A 14888-nucleotide genomic window follows, 5' to 3' on the forward strand; every position below is an offset into this window, starting at 1 on the left:
ATGCATGAGTGGTGCTTAAACATTTATATACTCGTCATGTATAGTAGGCCTACTGTATTTAATTTACATTTTGTTATCTGCATTAAAGATACACTATGCAGAAATCACTCTGTCATTTCCTGGTCGCTAACATTCTAATGGTTTGCCTAATTAACATTTATGTGACAAAACAAACAAGTATAGTGTAGAAAATCATTGTACCATTTAAGCCACTGTGAAATACCTTTTCCATAACAAAAAAAAGATACTATTTTCAGCTGTTTGAAACAGTGGTGGAAAGTACCCAATTGTCATACTTGAGTAAAAGTAAAGATACCTTAATAAAATGACTAAAGTTAAAGTGAAAGTCACCCAGTAAAATACTACTTGAATAAAAGTATAAAAGTGTTTGGTTTTAAATATACTTAAGTATCAAAAGTAAAAATATAAATAATTGAAATCCCTTATATTAAGCAATCCAGATGGCACCATTTTCTTGTTATTTTAATGTATGGATAGCCAGGGGCACACTCCAACACTCAGACATAATTTACAAACGAAGCATATGTTTTTAGTGAGTCTGCCAGATCAGAGGCAGTAGGATGACCAGGGATGTTTACTTGGTAAGTGCATGAATTGGACCATTTTCCAGTCCTGCTAAGCATTCAAAATGTAAGAAGTACTTTTGGGTGTCAGGGAAAATGTATTGAGTAAAAAGTACATTATTCTCTTCAGGAATGTAGTGAAGTAAAAGTAAAAGTTGTCAAAAATACCTGAAAAACTATTTAAGTAGCACTTTCAATTATTTTTAATTAACTACTTAACACCACTGGTTTGAAGCTGATGTACAAAACCACAATTAAAAGACTTTTCCTGGTTGGTAAAATTCTAATTCTAATTCTAATTCTAATAGTTCGCCTAATTTCAGTTTAAGAGACAAAACAGTCAGTCATTTTGTAGAAAATTATTGCACCATCTGTGAAAAATATTTTCCATAACCAAAAATATTGTATTTTCATTTGTTTGAAGCTGGTGTACAAAAACCGAAAGCAAAGGACGCAAAAACGAAGTCCCCCACTGTCTATGACACAGCTAATTAGTGAATTTACATTCTCAAGGAAATGTTGGAGGATGTTCCATGTGTTGGGTTTTCTGAGGATGAGTCAGAACTGAAGACACCAAGAGACATAAAACAGTATGATGGGAACACATGGTGCAAATTAACAGTTGACAGACTTCAAGGCTATAAAAGTGTAAAGATGAAACCTGGCCAATGTGATAACAAGGCAGCAACTCAGCAATATGCTTTTTTACCTATAAGCAGTTTCACGACTAATTTGTCTTGCTAAGAGGTACCCTCTTAGTACATAGATGCTCTTGGGAAAGTATATTCCGATTAACTGAAAATACTGCATTTCCTTTAAAAAAATATATATTTATTCGTTATTTTACCAGGTAAGTTCACATTCTCATTTATAGCAACAACCTGGGGAATAGTTACAGGGGAGAGGAATGAGTCAATTGTCAACTGGGGATTATTAGGTGACCATGATGGTTTGAGGGCCAGATTGGGTCTTTAGCCAGGTAACCGGGGTTAACACCCCTACTCTTACAATAAGTGCCATGGGATCTTTAATGACCTTAGAGAGTCAGGACACCCATTTAACATCCCACCCAAAAGACAGCACCCTACACAGGGCAGTGTAGGGTCACTGCCCTGGGGCACTGGGATATTTTTTTTTAGACCAGAGGAAAGAGTGCCTCCTACACCACTTCCAGCAGGATCTGGTCTCCCATCCAGGGACTGACTAGGACCAACCCTGCTTCGCTTCAGAAGCAAGCCAGCAGTGGTATGCAGGGTGGTATGTTGCTGGCATACCATAATAATGTGTTGCAGATGTTCTTACAATGACACCCATTTTTTAAAACATTTTATTCACTGTTTTGGGTACAACTGATGTTGTGAATGGAGCCTTGTGATATTTATAGTTAGTCAGCATTATTAAGACTTTGGAGAAGGCTGGGCCTCACAAGCAATTTTTTGTAAGGGAGAGAGAGCCAGAACCCCCCCTAAAAAGATTCCTCCAGAACCATGACCAACGTATCTGTCCTTGGCAGTGTTCAACACAGATACAACTCAATTGGCTTCGTGATCAGATTTGTGCAAAACCATATTTTAACTGTTCACATGTCCAAAAGTACAGCTCATTTTAGGCATTACCATGATGTTGATCAACTCGCAACATGTGCTATCATATCATAACATTGAGACTGTTGAGAAGATATGAGTGCAATGTACCATGATCAGACTACCCCTGTCCCCCACACACAAACAGACCTGTTTTAACCCCTCACACACTTAGTCACAGACACATGTCTGGTTTGTCATTGAATGCAAGTGAGATACTGATATTTTGACATGTTAAATGAAGCGTTTTTAGTCCGCTCCCTTGTTTCTTTAACACAAACTTTTCCTTCACAAGCTTCAAAAGACTTTACAACCCTGATATGTTATTCAGTCTTTCACCATCTCTGTGCTTTCTATTATCTTTAACTGAACTGGTTGATCTCTAGAGGGAACGTAACGCAGAGGGAAAACAAATATTTTTATTGGTCAGTAGTATGTTGGGTCAATCGTGGATGTACATGACCTCATACTGTTAATATCACAAGTCTTCCAAGTTCACCCAAATTGGATTCCTTAAAGTTTGGTGCACTTCCAGTTATTTTTTTTATTTTATGTCTTGAAGGGATGATATGGGAATAATTAAGGAATGTTCTATTTCTCCAAGTAAAACAAACGTCTGCTGATACCGTTTCAACCAGTTTCGAAAATCTGCTAATCTGCCAAGTCTGGTATTACCTGGCCCTTAAATGTACTCCAAAACACTACAACAACCTTTACAACAGCTTTTCAAGTTTTGTGTTACACTCATGCTAACGTCAAACCATAGGGCAGAGCTAACATCTTGATCATGATCCTAAGTGATATAGAACCATAAAGATAACATGAATCACCATGCACCCTCATCAGGACAGATCGATGGAGTCTTGAGGTCATCAATGATTGACTGATTTGAAGTAGTCTCTCCGTGTCAACACCGTAGTAGTAATAGTAGTAGTAATAGAATAAGTACTTTATTGATCCCAAGATGTACTACTCAATGTAGTTATCAAGCAATGTTTTTTCCCGGCACTCAACCTATGTGCTCTTCAGTTGACCACATGACATTGAATGAGCCTCTATATCTTTATAATCCCCAATGGTATTTGTTTCAGTGTTTACTTCATTAACATGGGCCTCTGTAAGTGCACTTAAGTGGACAGAGGAACGCAGAATGTAATTTGTAGATGCAAATGAAATGAAAACGTGTTGAGTAGTCGCTGGTCCGTTTTCTGAATCACTCCGGGAATAGATCAATCGCCTTTCCTGTTTTTCCTTTTCCTGATGCTTCCACTTTTACCCACTGTCAGTTGTAGGCCTGTGTTCTATTTTGGGTTATCGTCAGATATGATAAAACTATTATTTTAAACAAATGTTCTAAATTCTATGTTTACACTGCCATTCTTGGATCAAAAGTGTTTTGGATTTCCATTAAGTATGATTTCAGCGATACCTGGGAAAACTGACCAGAATGTTTTGTTTGTTTATCAAACAGGTTACTACACCCAGTAGAAGCCAGAAGCCTACAAAGATCAAGTCATTGTTGTTCCTTTCCAGCCAGTAAACAATGCACTAGTCTCTACAGCCTTGGTCATAGACCTTAAGTCCACTGGAAAACAATAGTCATTTCTTCCATCTAATATCAGACAGCAATTAGGCTTTGAAAACAGATTTGATCTGCAATCCAGTCTATTTTTTATGCCTTCATAATGGAACGTGTTTATTAAAACAGAAAGCGCACTGGCAGAGATGATGCATTGTCATTCGACCAAAATCATTTTGATGAGATTAGGGACAGGGTCTTGCCTGTGCAAAACTGATGGCCTAAAAGATGCCATGTGGCACTAATGTTATGCACGGCGTTGTGTTTTTGTACAATGAGATTACTGTATGTGCTGAAGACGGCTAGAGAGGAGGGCACTAGTCTGGTTTTCTAGAGGGCCTGTTGGGTCTGATTGGTTAATGATATGTCAGGATCAAAGAAGCTGTAGAGGAGGAGGACATGGTAATCATCATTTTCAGGCAGTGCAGTGGGACCAACACAACATACCTCAAGAGCAGTAATGCATTGAACAAAGAGGGAACACGGGCCTTTTAAGTTATTTGTTCATTTTCCATTAAAATGTGCTATGATTTACTGAGAGAAACCAGGAAGCACTGCTTTGAGTTCTTTATGAAAATGGGTGTTTGATTCAATTTCATATCGATTTGAATTTAATACAAATTAAAATGTAATTGAATCTCTAATTACTATTACTTCCCTCTTTTCCTTGCTTTACTTTTGATCAAAGGAAAGGCCTGTTAAAGGTGGCAGTGAACTGATCAAAATGTACAATACTATATACATGTCTTTACTTTTAGCAATGTCTATAGTGACTGCTTGCCAATGTTCTGTCCTAAAATATTTATAGTTTTTATGATACTAAGTGGGGGGGGGGGACAGAACCTTGAGACCAGATTCAGTGGCAGAGCTCAACCAGCTGGGGCAATACTATGAACAACTTCCTGGCACAATTTTGGTTAATTACTGTATAATTATTGTTAGTTTATTTATGCAACAAATATGCCTTCTTTAGTATTGTTCTTGGATGCCAGCTAGATCACAAGATACAGAAGTGCTGAGAGATTTACAACCAAAACGGGTTAATGCCATCACTCAAAACAACCTTGCTTTGCGATGGCAGATGTATTGGCTGGTTAACAAGCTGGCATTGGGCATAAACTTGACGTGTTATACATAATATGCAAATGTCCTCAGGAAAAACAAATTGTCCAATTATTTTGCATAAATGTCATGGTTTTCATATGGTGAAGAAGAGTCGGACCAAACTGCAGCGTGTCGATTGCGATCCATGTTTATTTAAACAAAATGTAAACACGACTAAACACGAACACTACAAAACAATAAACGAAAACCGAAAACAGCCTATACTTGTGTCAACTAACATCAAACAAGGACATCAAGACACTCAGGACAATCACCCACAATCAACCAAAGAATATGGCTGCCTAAATATGGTTCCCAATCAGAGACAACGATAAACACCTGCCTCTGATTGAGAACCACTTCAGACAGCCATAGACTCTCCTAGAACACCCCACTAAGCTACAAACCCACTAAGCTACACACCACATACAAAAACCCATGTCACACCCTGGCCTGACCAAATACATGAAGAAAAACACAAAATACTTCGACCAGGGCGTGACAGAACCCCCCCTCTAAGGTGCGGACTCCCGAACGCACCTCAAATCAATAGGGAGGGTCCGGGCGGGCGTCTGTCCATGGTGGCGGCTCCGGCGCGGGACGTGGACCCCACTCAGTAAATGTCTTAGTCCCCTCTCCTTGCGTCCCTAGATAGTCCACACTCGCTGCCAACCATGGCCTAGTATTCCTCACCCAGAACCCCACTAGACTGAGGTGAAGCTCGGGACTGAGGTGAAGCTCGGGAGTGAAAGGAAGCTCAGGAGTGAAAGGAAGCTCAGGAGTGAAAGGAAGCTCAGGAGTGAAAGGAAGCTCAGGAGTGAAAGGAAGCTCAGGAGTGAAAAGAAGCTCAGGAGTGAAAAGAAGCTCAGGAGTGAAAGGAAGCTCAGGAGTGAAAAGAAGCTCAGGAGTGAAAAGAAGCTCGGGAGTGAAAGGAAGCTCAGGAGTGAAAGGAAGCTCAGGAGTGAAAGGAAGCTCAGGAGTGAAAGGAAGCTCAGGAGTGAAAGGAAGCTCAGGAGTGAAAAGAAGCTCAGGAGTGAAAAGAAGCTCAGGAGTGAAAGGAAGCTCAGGACAGAGAGGCTCTGGCGCTTCTGGGCTGAGGGGCTCTGGCGCCTCTGGGCTGAGGGGCTCTGGCGCCTCTGGGCTGAGGGGCTCTGGCGCCTCTGGGCTGAGGGGCTCTGGCGCCTCTGGGTTGAGGGGCAGCAGCGCCGGACAGGCGGGAGACTCCAGCAGCAGCGCCGGACAGGCGGGAGACTCCGGCAGCAGCGCCGGACAGGCGGGAGACTCCAGCAGCAGCGCCGGACAGGCGGGAGACTCCGGCAGCAGCGCCGGACAGGCGGGAGACTCCGGCAGCAGCGCCGGACAGGCGGGAGACTCCGGCAGCAGCGCCGGACAGGCGGGAGACTCCGGCAGCAGCGCCGGACAGGCGGGAGACTCCGGCAGCACAGGAGAGGAAAAAGGCTCCGACAGCGCAGGAGAGGCGGGAGACTCCGACAGCGGGAGACTCCGACAGCGCAGGAGAGGCGGGAGACTCCGACAGCGCAGGAAGACAATCACCTACAATCAACCAAAGAATATGGCTGCCTAAATATGGTTCCCAATCAGAGACAACGATAAACACCTGCCTCTGATTGAGAACCACTTCAGACAGCCATAGACTCTCCTAGAACACCCCACTAAGCTACAAACCCACTAAGCTACACACCACATACAAAAACCCATGTCACACCCTGGCCTGACCAAATACATGAAGAAAAACACAAAATACTTCGACCAGGGCGTGACAATAAATTATTTTCATTTTAACATCCCGCTGTCTCATTGATTGAATATTCTAATCAGGATATACTGTACCTCTATTACCTAAATATACCTGCTATATCTCTCCAACTGTTGCTGCATTTTACAAGAGTTTGATTTTATTTTGATTTCTTCTAGAAGTATGAAAAATGCAGGGATATCGTTGGACTTTAAGGTCAGCTTGATGTTTCAAACATGTGGGTAATCTCTTGTGGACAGACTACGAGCAAATTAGGTGAGATTTGAGTATTGGGTTAACGGACACTAACATGTGGGGAATAATGAACAAAGACCTTGACGTTATCCGTGAAAAGATCTATGGATATCCATCCATGTTAGAGCACATTGTATCTTATTTTCATGATGGAACTGCACTGTTTAGAATTCAAATCCATAAATAGTTCAGGAAAGTGCCTCTGGTACTGCTGTGTTTTGTCTCCTTTACTGTGAACAGAACTACACTGCTCTTTTCCAGATTCCCATGGCAATTGGTAACTATCCCAGCCATGACAGGAGAACAGTCTCAGTGATCTGGCTTTAGTCTGCTACTGTACTGTAGGTCTGACAGCATGATAACATCCACTTCTAACCATAGTTGTTAGTAACAAGTTATTTCTAAGTTGTTATAGATTGGTCATACAGTACCAAAAACAAGTATTTTTTATAACCAATGTTATTGATGAACAAACACAGTAAACACAGCCAACATACAACACGCACTGTAATATTTCTAAATGTATGTCGTACGTGGTAGCTCACTGCAACAATTTATATTATTACCAGACAGAATTAGATCATAACATGAATAACCGATGTGTTAGATACAACTGGAGTATATTCATTTATTTATCGTTTTCCCTTTTTCTCATATTTATTGAAGAAAATATGACCTGAGTTTGACTGGCATTTGCCCAGACATATTGTAGCCGCTCTCCAACCACTTCTTTGATTTCAGGGGTCATGATTCTGTCTCATAAAGAGCTAGGAAGCACATCTTCTTTCCACGGTTGCACGTTAGTGTCTCCTCACCTGCCGTGCTTATTACTTTTCCAGTTTGACCATGTTAAATTCCTAGGCAGTGCTTTGTGTGTGTGTGTGTGTGTGTGTGTGTGTGTGTGTGTGTGTGTGTGTGTGTGTGTGTGTGTGTGTGTGTGTGTGTGTGTGTGTGTGTGTGTGTGTGTGTGTGTGTGTGTGTGAAATGCACACTTCATGTGAATTAAGCTCCTTTATCTTTGATACATGTTATAATGTAATGTAATGTTTTATAGATACATTACATAGAAAGAATCATGTCAAATCAGAATTGAATTTAGACCGTATTTATGTAAACTTGATGCTCACTCTAATTTGAGGGAATAAGTATAGTTCTAAAAGTGATTAAACAAGAATGTAAGTTAAAAAGGAAATTCAAAAGGAGTTTAATAGAATCTGAAATGAGTAAATTATTTAACATAATCGGATCCAACTTTATGTAGGGAGTGAGGTGAATTATGTTTTACCATATTTTTTGCAGTACTTTCCATTGCACACAAATTAGTCAAAAATGTAATAGAGGTGTTTGCAGAATTGAATGTGAGGGGTCATTACAAACTCATTAAAGAAATGGCAAATGTAGTCAAATGTGGTAGTCTTACACTGTAATTATACTATCTGTATAGTATACTATACTATTATCTGTCTATGTTGATAAGTGCATCGTTTGAAGCTTTCATTTTGGACCCAACCGTCGGGGGAGTGTGTGTGTGTGTGTGTTTGTGCTCCCATTGTGGCTAGTCAGATGCACAGTCATACAGACACTTTAATGTCTGTAAACTACTGAAATATCTTGTTTAAGAATGTCACCCAGAAAATGCTAATTAGGGTTCCGATCACCTAAGGCCACTTCAACCCAACAATTACCACAAACAAATTAAGATCATAAATCTGTAGCCCTCATAACATTCCTTACAAGACCCTGACATAATTATGTTATCTCGGTTTAACCAAAGACAGATTCCAAATACAGATTCTAAAGACAGATTCCAAAGACATCTGTCAAAGCCACTGTATAATGGTGTTAAACCCGTTTCCAAATGTTTCAATTGTTTACCAGTGACAGTTTACCACTGTCCAAATGTGCCCCTGTGAATAGTCCCCAGGGATCTATGAAACAATGGCTGGTCCACCAGGGCCTAGCATTTTTATCTGCCTCACACTGCATGTTTTAAAACCAAGTAGGACACCAATGTGACCCATTTGAACTTGTGCTGAATTGTGGTCTAGCTAGTCATTTTCTTAATTTATTTAAAGCATAGCAGTGCAGCCCAGTCAAAGTGTACTATTTTGTCATTGACTGAATTGACTTTCAGATGTCAAATGTTGACATTTGGAGGTGTTATGGTGGCTCGCGCCCCTGCCGGACAAACCTTTTGAGTCTATCCGACAAAAACTGTCAAATGGTTTTTCGACTGAGCGTAATTTGTTAGGTACATGCATCAATAGTTTAAATAAGTTAAATGTTTGACAGATACACAGATGTGTAATGTATTCTGCATGCATTTTTATCTGTCTCTGTGATTTGATTTGCCACTATTCATATCATGCCATTTTAGCCACACCGTGACCATACCAGACTATTACCTGCATGACCATTTTGGACTCTGATGACCTCCAAGGGAGGAAACGTGACATTGTAAATTCAATACCATCTTACATGGACCTATTATCTATCACCTCCTTCCATCCCTGCCTATCTCCCTCCTCACTCCCTCCCCTGTAACCTCCATCTGACTTCAGTCTTGTGTCCGTCACGGACATCTCCACTCATATAAAGATGATTTTGTTTAGATTAATTAAACAGAGTTCTGTGGAATTGAATTAGGCTCTGTTCGCTCTTTAATTTAGGTTTATCTTAATTTTCCCCCTTGTCTCATTGGTTGTTCTTTGTATTCTGTACCTCTTCCAGCTGTCATATGAGGAAAGAGACAACAGTGCAGGGGCACAGAGGATATTATCTATGGCTGAGTCCCGGATGGCACCCTCTTTCATACATAGTGCATTTCTTTTGACCAGAGCCCTATGTGTCCTGGTCAAAGGTATAGTGCACTATATAGACAATAGGGTGAATTTGGGATGCAGCCAATGTGTTGTTGAGCTCCTTTACACAGCACTCATGGTTAACAGAGTGTCTGAATAGCCCCCAGCGCTCAGTGGCTGCCAGTCAGTAAGCTCCTCTCTAATATTTTTCATCTTCCTAGCTTCATTTCAATCTTCAACATAAACCTCCTTGCAAACTTTTTGTGTGGAATCCACTTTTGTTCCTGTTCCTAATCTGGGCTAAGAGGGAGGGAAGTTTGGGGGAGGGTGTGGGTCGGGTTGGACTGTTGCATAACATGCTCAGACTGGCATGGGGATGGGGTGGAGGGGTTGACAGGGGCGAGGGAATGGCTGCAGAGGGGCAGGCAGACATTAGTCACACAGGCCTCCCTGAAACACTACAGGCATTAGTCATTAGACCATGAAAGGCCTGGTCTTGATACCAAGGCTGCAATTCAGCTGATTGAAGTAGCCAATTAAATGATAAGAAAAGAAAAGCAACCCAGTTGATTGATGACCACCACGTCATCCCAAACTGTGTCTAGAAAGGACTGGAGCACTAAGGGGCTGTCACCGTCTATTTTACAGACCCTAGTGTTTGAAGACAGACTTTTTCTAAGTGAACAGTGTCATCATCATGGTGAAATTAACGTTGTCTGGATATGTTCTCTAGGATGCTATTCAAGTGTCAGGTTGCTACCTTTGATCAACCAAGACAGGCCTAAGGGGTCAACTTTAAGGGATTATGTATAATTGTAGGCTACAGATAGTTATTCTAATGGAATATTAATCTGTAGAAATGTCTCATAATGTTGTGTGTTTGTCTTTTCTTGGTTTTCAGATTTGGATACGCGTCTGTGTCCATTTATTGCTGTGCATCACACTTGGAGTCCAGTCAAGTGAATTTGGAAACACCGTAACAGATGACATCACACGAATTTCACTATTGGTAAAGTCCTTGGAAGTACTTGTTTCTTCAAGCCACCAAAACTGCAAATCAAAGATCTTTGACAAATGCTCTTACTGTATTTAACTGTCTCGATCCAGTTACTACCAGCATGGTGTTTAATTCTTATCCAGTTCTTGGAAAGGTGGATTGCACAATCCAATCCAATTCATTGTAATCCTCTCAAAATCAACCATTATGCTTATGCGGAACATTGCTGCAATGCCAGTTGCAAACAATTACATTTGTAGACTTGAAAGTATACTTTGATACATTGATGCATCTAGAATCAGTCATTGTTTTCTAATACCACTGATGGGGATTGTCATGAAACTCTCACACAGTAGGACATCCTGCATTACCATTAGTGTAAACCAGTAGTTGAATCTCTGAGATTTGTTCTGGTAACAAACTCAAATGTTCCCAAAACATTTCTGCTAACATTTCATGATATTGTCTTGTTTTTAACAGAAACAAAATATACCTAAAGATTACAAGATTCCTGTGACATACGTTCCGAAAGAAGTGGTGAGAAGATGTTTTCTTCTTCTCATGATTATACTATTATAATAACTTAATATGTTTGTGTTCCTTACTAAATATTATTGAATGTCTGTGTTGCCTGACTTTTTTAGAGGGTGGACTATAATTTTTCTGTTGTGATAAATTTAAAAACGGTATTACACTACGGTTCTAAAGTTTGTGGTCACTTAGAAATGTCCTTGTTTGTGAAAGAAAATATCATTTTTTGTCTATTAAAATAACATCAAATTGATCAGAAATACAGTGAAGCCATTGTTAATGTTGTAAATAACTATTGTAGCGTGAAACAGCAGATTTTTTATGGAATATCAACATAGGTGTACAGAGCCCCATTATTAGCAACCATCACTCCTGAGTTCCAATGGCACATTGTGTGAGCTAATTCATTTTATAATTTTAAAATGCTATAATTGATCATTAGAAAAAGCTCTTGCAATTATGTTAGCACAGCTGAAAAATCTTGTTGTGATTAAGGAAGCAATAAAACTGGGCCTTTTTTAGACTAGTTGAGTGTCTGGAACATCAGCATTTGTGGTTTTGATTTCAGGCTCAAAATGACCAGAAACAAAGTGCTTTCCAAGAGAGAAATTGCAAAGAAACGTAAGATCTTGTACAACGCTGTGTACTACTCCCATCACAGAACAGTGCAAGCTGTCTCTAACCAGAATGAAAAGAGTAATGGGAGTCCCCGGTGCACAACTGATAAAGAGGACAAGTACATTAGAGTGTCTAGTTTGAGAAACAGACACCTCACAAGTCCTCAAGACATCTGTTTCACAAACTAGACACTCTAATGCACTTGTCCTCTTGCTCAGTTGTGCACCGGGGCCTCCCACTCCTCTTTCTATTCTGGTTAGAGCCAGTTCGCTCTGTTCTATGAAGGAGTAGTACACAGCATTGTACGAGATCTTCAGTTTCTTGGCAATTTCTCACATGGAATAGCCTTCATTTCTCAGAACCAGAATAGACTGACGAGTTTCAGAAGAAAGTTATTTGTTTCTGGCCATTTTGAGCCTTTAATCAAACCCACAAATGTTGATGTTCCAGATACTCAACTAGTCTAAAGAAGGCCATTTGCATTGCTTTTAATCAGGACAACAGTTTTCAGCTGTGCTAACATAATTGCAAAAGAGTTTTCTAATGATCAATTTGCCTTTGAAAATGATAAACTTGGATTAGCTAACACAAAGTGCCATTGGAACACAGGAGTGATGGTTGCTGATAATGGGCCTCTGTATGTCTACATACATATTTCATTGAAAATCATCCGTTTCCAGCTACAATAGTCATTTACAACATTAACAGTGTCTACACTGTAATTCTGATCAATTTGATGTTATTTTAATGGACAAAAAAATTGCTTTTCTTTCAAAAACAAGGACATTTCAAAGTGACCCCAAACTTTAGAACCGTAGTGTATATCATAACTGTCCATTACCCATGATTGTTATTTCCAGATGTATTTTCTTTTTCAGGGTGGAATGTGTTGGGTAGCGCTAAACGTTTTCCACTTGGAACTCAGTTTACGAGGATTAGCAGACAAGTTTGGAAGCATTTCGTCCAACAAATATAACATCAGCATATTGATCGAAATGCTGAAAGAGACAAGATATCACATGAAGAACTTGGTACGTTTGCACCTTTGGTTCTAATACTAATATTTTAACTGTGATAGCTCTTATGACAGGTTTCTTTTGATGAGGACACATGTAAAAAAATATATAATAATTAAATGCACCTTTGAAATGCATTACTGTACATAGAATATTTCTCATATGGGGCCTCCCGAGTGGCGCAGTGGTCTAAGGCACTGCATTGCAGGGCTAGAGGCGTTACAACAGACCCGGGTTCGATCTCAGGCTGTATCACAACCGGCTGTGACCGGGAGTCCAATAGGGCGGCGCACAATTGGCCCAGCGTCGTCCTGGTAAGGGGAGGGTTTAGCCGGGGTGGCTTTACTTGGCTCATCGTGCTCTAGTGACTCCTTATGGCGGGACGGGTGCCTGCAGGCTGCTCATGGGTGGCAGTTGAACGGTATTTCCTCCAACACATTGGTGCGGCTGGCTTCCGGGTTAAGAGGGCGTGTGTTAAGAAGCGCAGTTTGGCGGGTCATGTTTCGGAGGACGCATGGCTCAACCTTCGCCTCCCGAGCCTGTTGGGGAGTTGCAGTGATGAGGCAAAATCGGAAAAAGGGGTAAAATACAAAAAATATACATATATGTTTTTATCATACCAATATGTCATTACCAATTACAATTATGACAATAACAATACCACCCACAGTGCAACATGGCAGTTAAAGGCCTCAACTGCAAATGCTGAATTGGCAAAGGTCTTGTTGGATAGAGCCTTTGATTGGGAGTACTCCCTAGCTGCCTCTGGTGGAGGTGGTCAATAACACATCCATTCATGCAATCCTTTCTGGCCCAATCACATGAAATAGAATAAAATACTATAATAAAATAATTAACATGGTACACAAGTCCTGAGCACAAATAGACCAGCATCATTTCACATCTGAGTTGTCTGCAATGATGTCTTGTGAGGACTTGGATCATCTATCATGGTAGATCAGGTATTCATAAAGGGACCTCTCTTAGTCTCATGAGAGTGAAGAAGTACAGTGACTTGCAAAAGTATTCATCCCCCTTGGTGTTTTTCCTATTTTGTTGCATTACAACCTGTAATTTAAATTAATTTTTATTTGGATTTTATGTAATGGACATACACAAAATAGTCCAAATTGGTGAAGTGAAATAAATAAGATGAAGCCCCTAAATAAGATCTGGTGCAACCAATTACCTTCAGAAGTCACATACAAAGATAAATAAAGCCCACCTGTGTGCAATCTAAGTGTCACATGATCTGTCACATGATCTCAGTATATATACACCTCTTCTGAAAGGCCCCAGAGTCTGCAACACCACTAAGCAAGGGGCACCACCAAGCAAGCGGCACTATGAGGACCAAAGAGTTCTCCAAACAGGTCAGGGACAAAGTTGTGGAGAAGTACAGATCAGGGTTGGGTTATAAAAAAATATCAGAAACTTTGATCATCCCACGGAGCACCATTAAATCTATTATTAAAAAATGGAAAGAATATGGCACCACAATACATCTGCCAAGAGAGTGCCACCCACCAAATCTCACGGACCAGGCAAGGAGGGCATTAATCAGAGAGGCAACAAAGAGACCAAAGATAACCCTGAAAGAGCTGCAAAGCTCCACAGCGGAGATTGGAGTATCTGTCCATAGGACCACTTTAAGCCGTACACTCCATAGAGTTGGGCTTTACAGAATAGTGGCCAGAAAAAGCCATTGCTTAAAGAAAAAAATAAGCTAACACGTTGGTGTTTGCCAAAAGGCATGTGGGAGACTCCCCAAACATATGAAAGATTCTGGTCAGATGAGACTAAAATGTAGCTTTTTGGCCATCAAGGAAAACGCTATGTCTGGCACAAACCCAACACCTCTTATCACCCCAAGAACACCATCCCCACAGTGAAGCGTGGTGGTGGCAGAATTGAAGGAATGATGGATGGCACTAAACACAGGGTAATTCTTGAGGGAAACCTGTTTCATTCTTCCAGAGATTTAAGACTGGGATGGAGGTTCACCTTCCAGCAGGACAATGACCCTAAGCATACTGCTAAAGCAACACTCAAGTGCTTTAAGGG

At 40.6% G+C, this 14888-nt stretch overlaps 1 protein-coding gene across 1 annotated transcript in view; it reads left to right on the forward strand.

Annotated features, from left to right (window-relative positions):
* kitlga (kit ligand a) overlaps positions 1-14888 on the forward strand; it is a 38286-nt gene that overhangs the window by 11295 nt on the left and 12103 nt on the right. The window contains exons 2-4 of the mRNA XM_035790063.2: positions 10564-10671; positions 11140-11196; positions 12687-12839. Coding sequence (XP_035645956.1) covers positions 10564-10671; positions 11140-11196; positions 12687-12839 — 318 coding nt within the window. The remainder of the gene's footprint in view (positions 1-10563; positions 10672-11139; positions 11197-12686; positions 12840-14888) is intronic.

This window comes from Oncorhynchus keta, chromosome 17 (genome assembly GCF_023373465.1).
Source record: "Oncorhynchus keta strain PuntledgeMale-10-30-2019 chromosome 17, Oket_V2, whole genome shotgun sequence".
In the NCBI taxonomy this organism is placed as follows: Eukaryota; Metazoa; Chordata; class Actinopteri; order Salmoniformes; family Salmonidae; genus Oncorhynchus; species Oncorhynchus keta.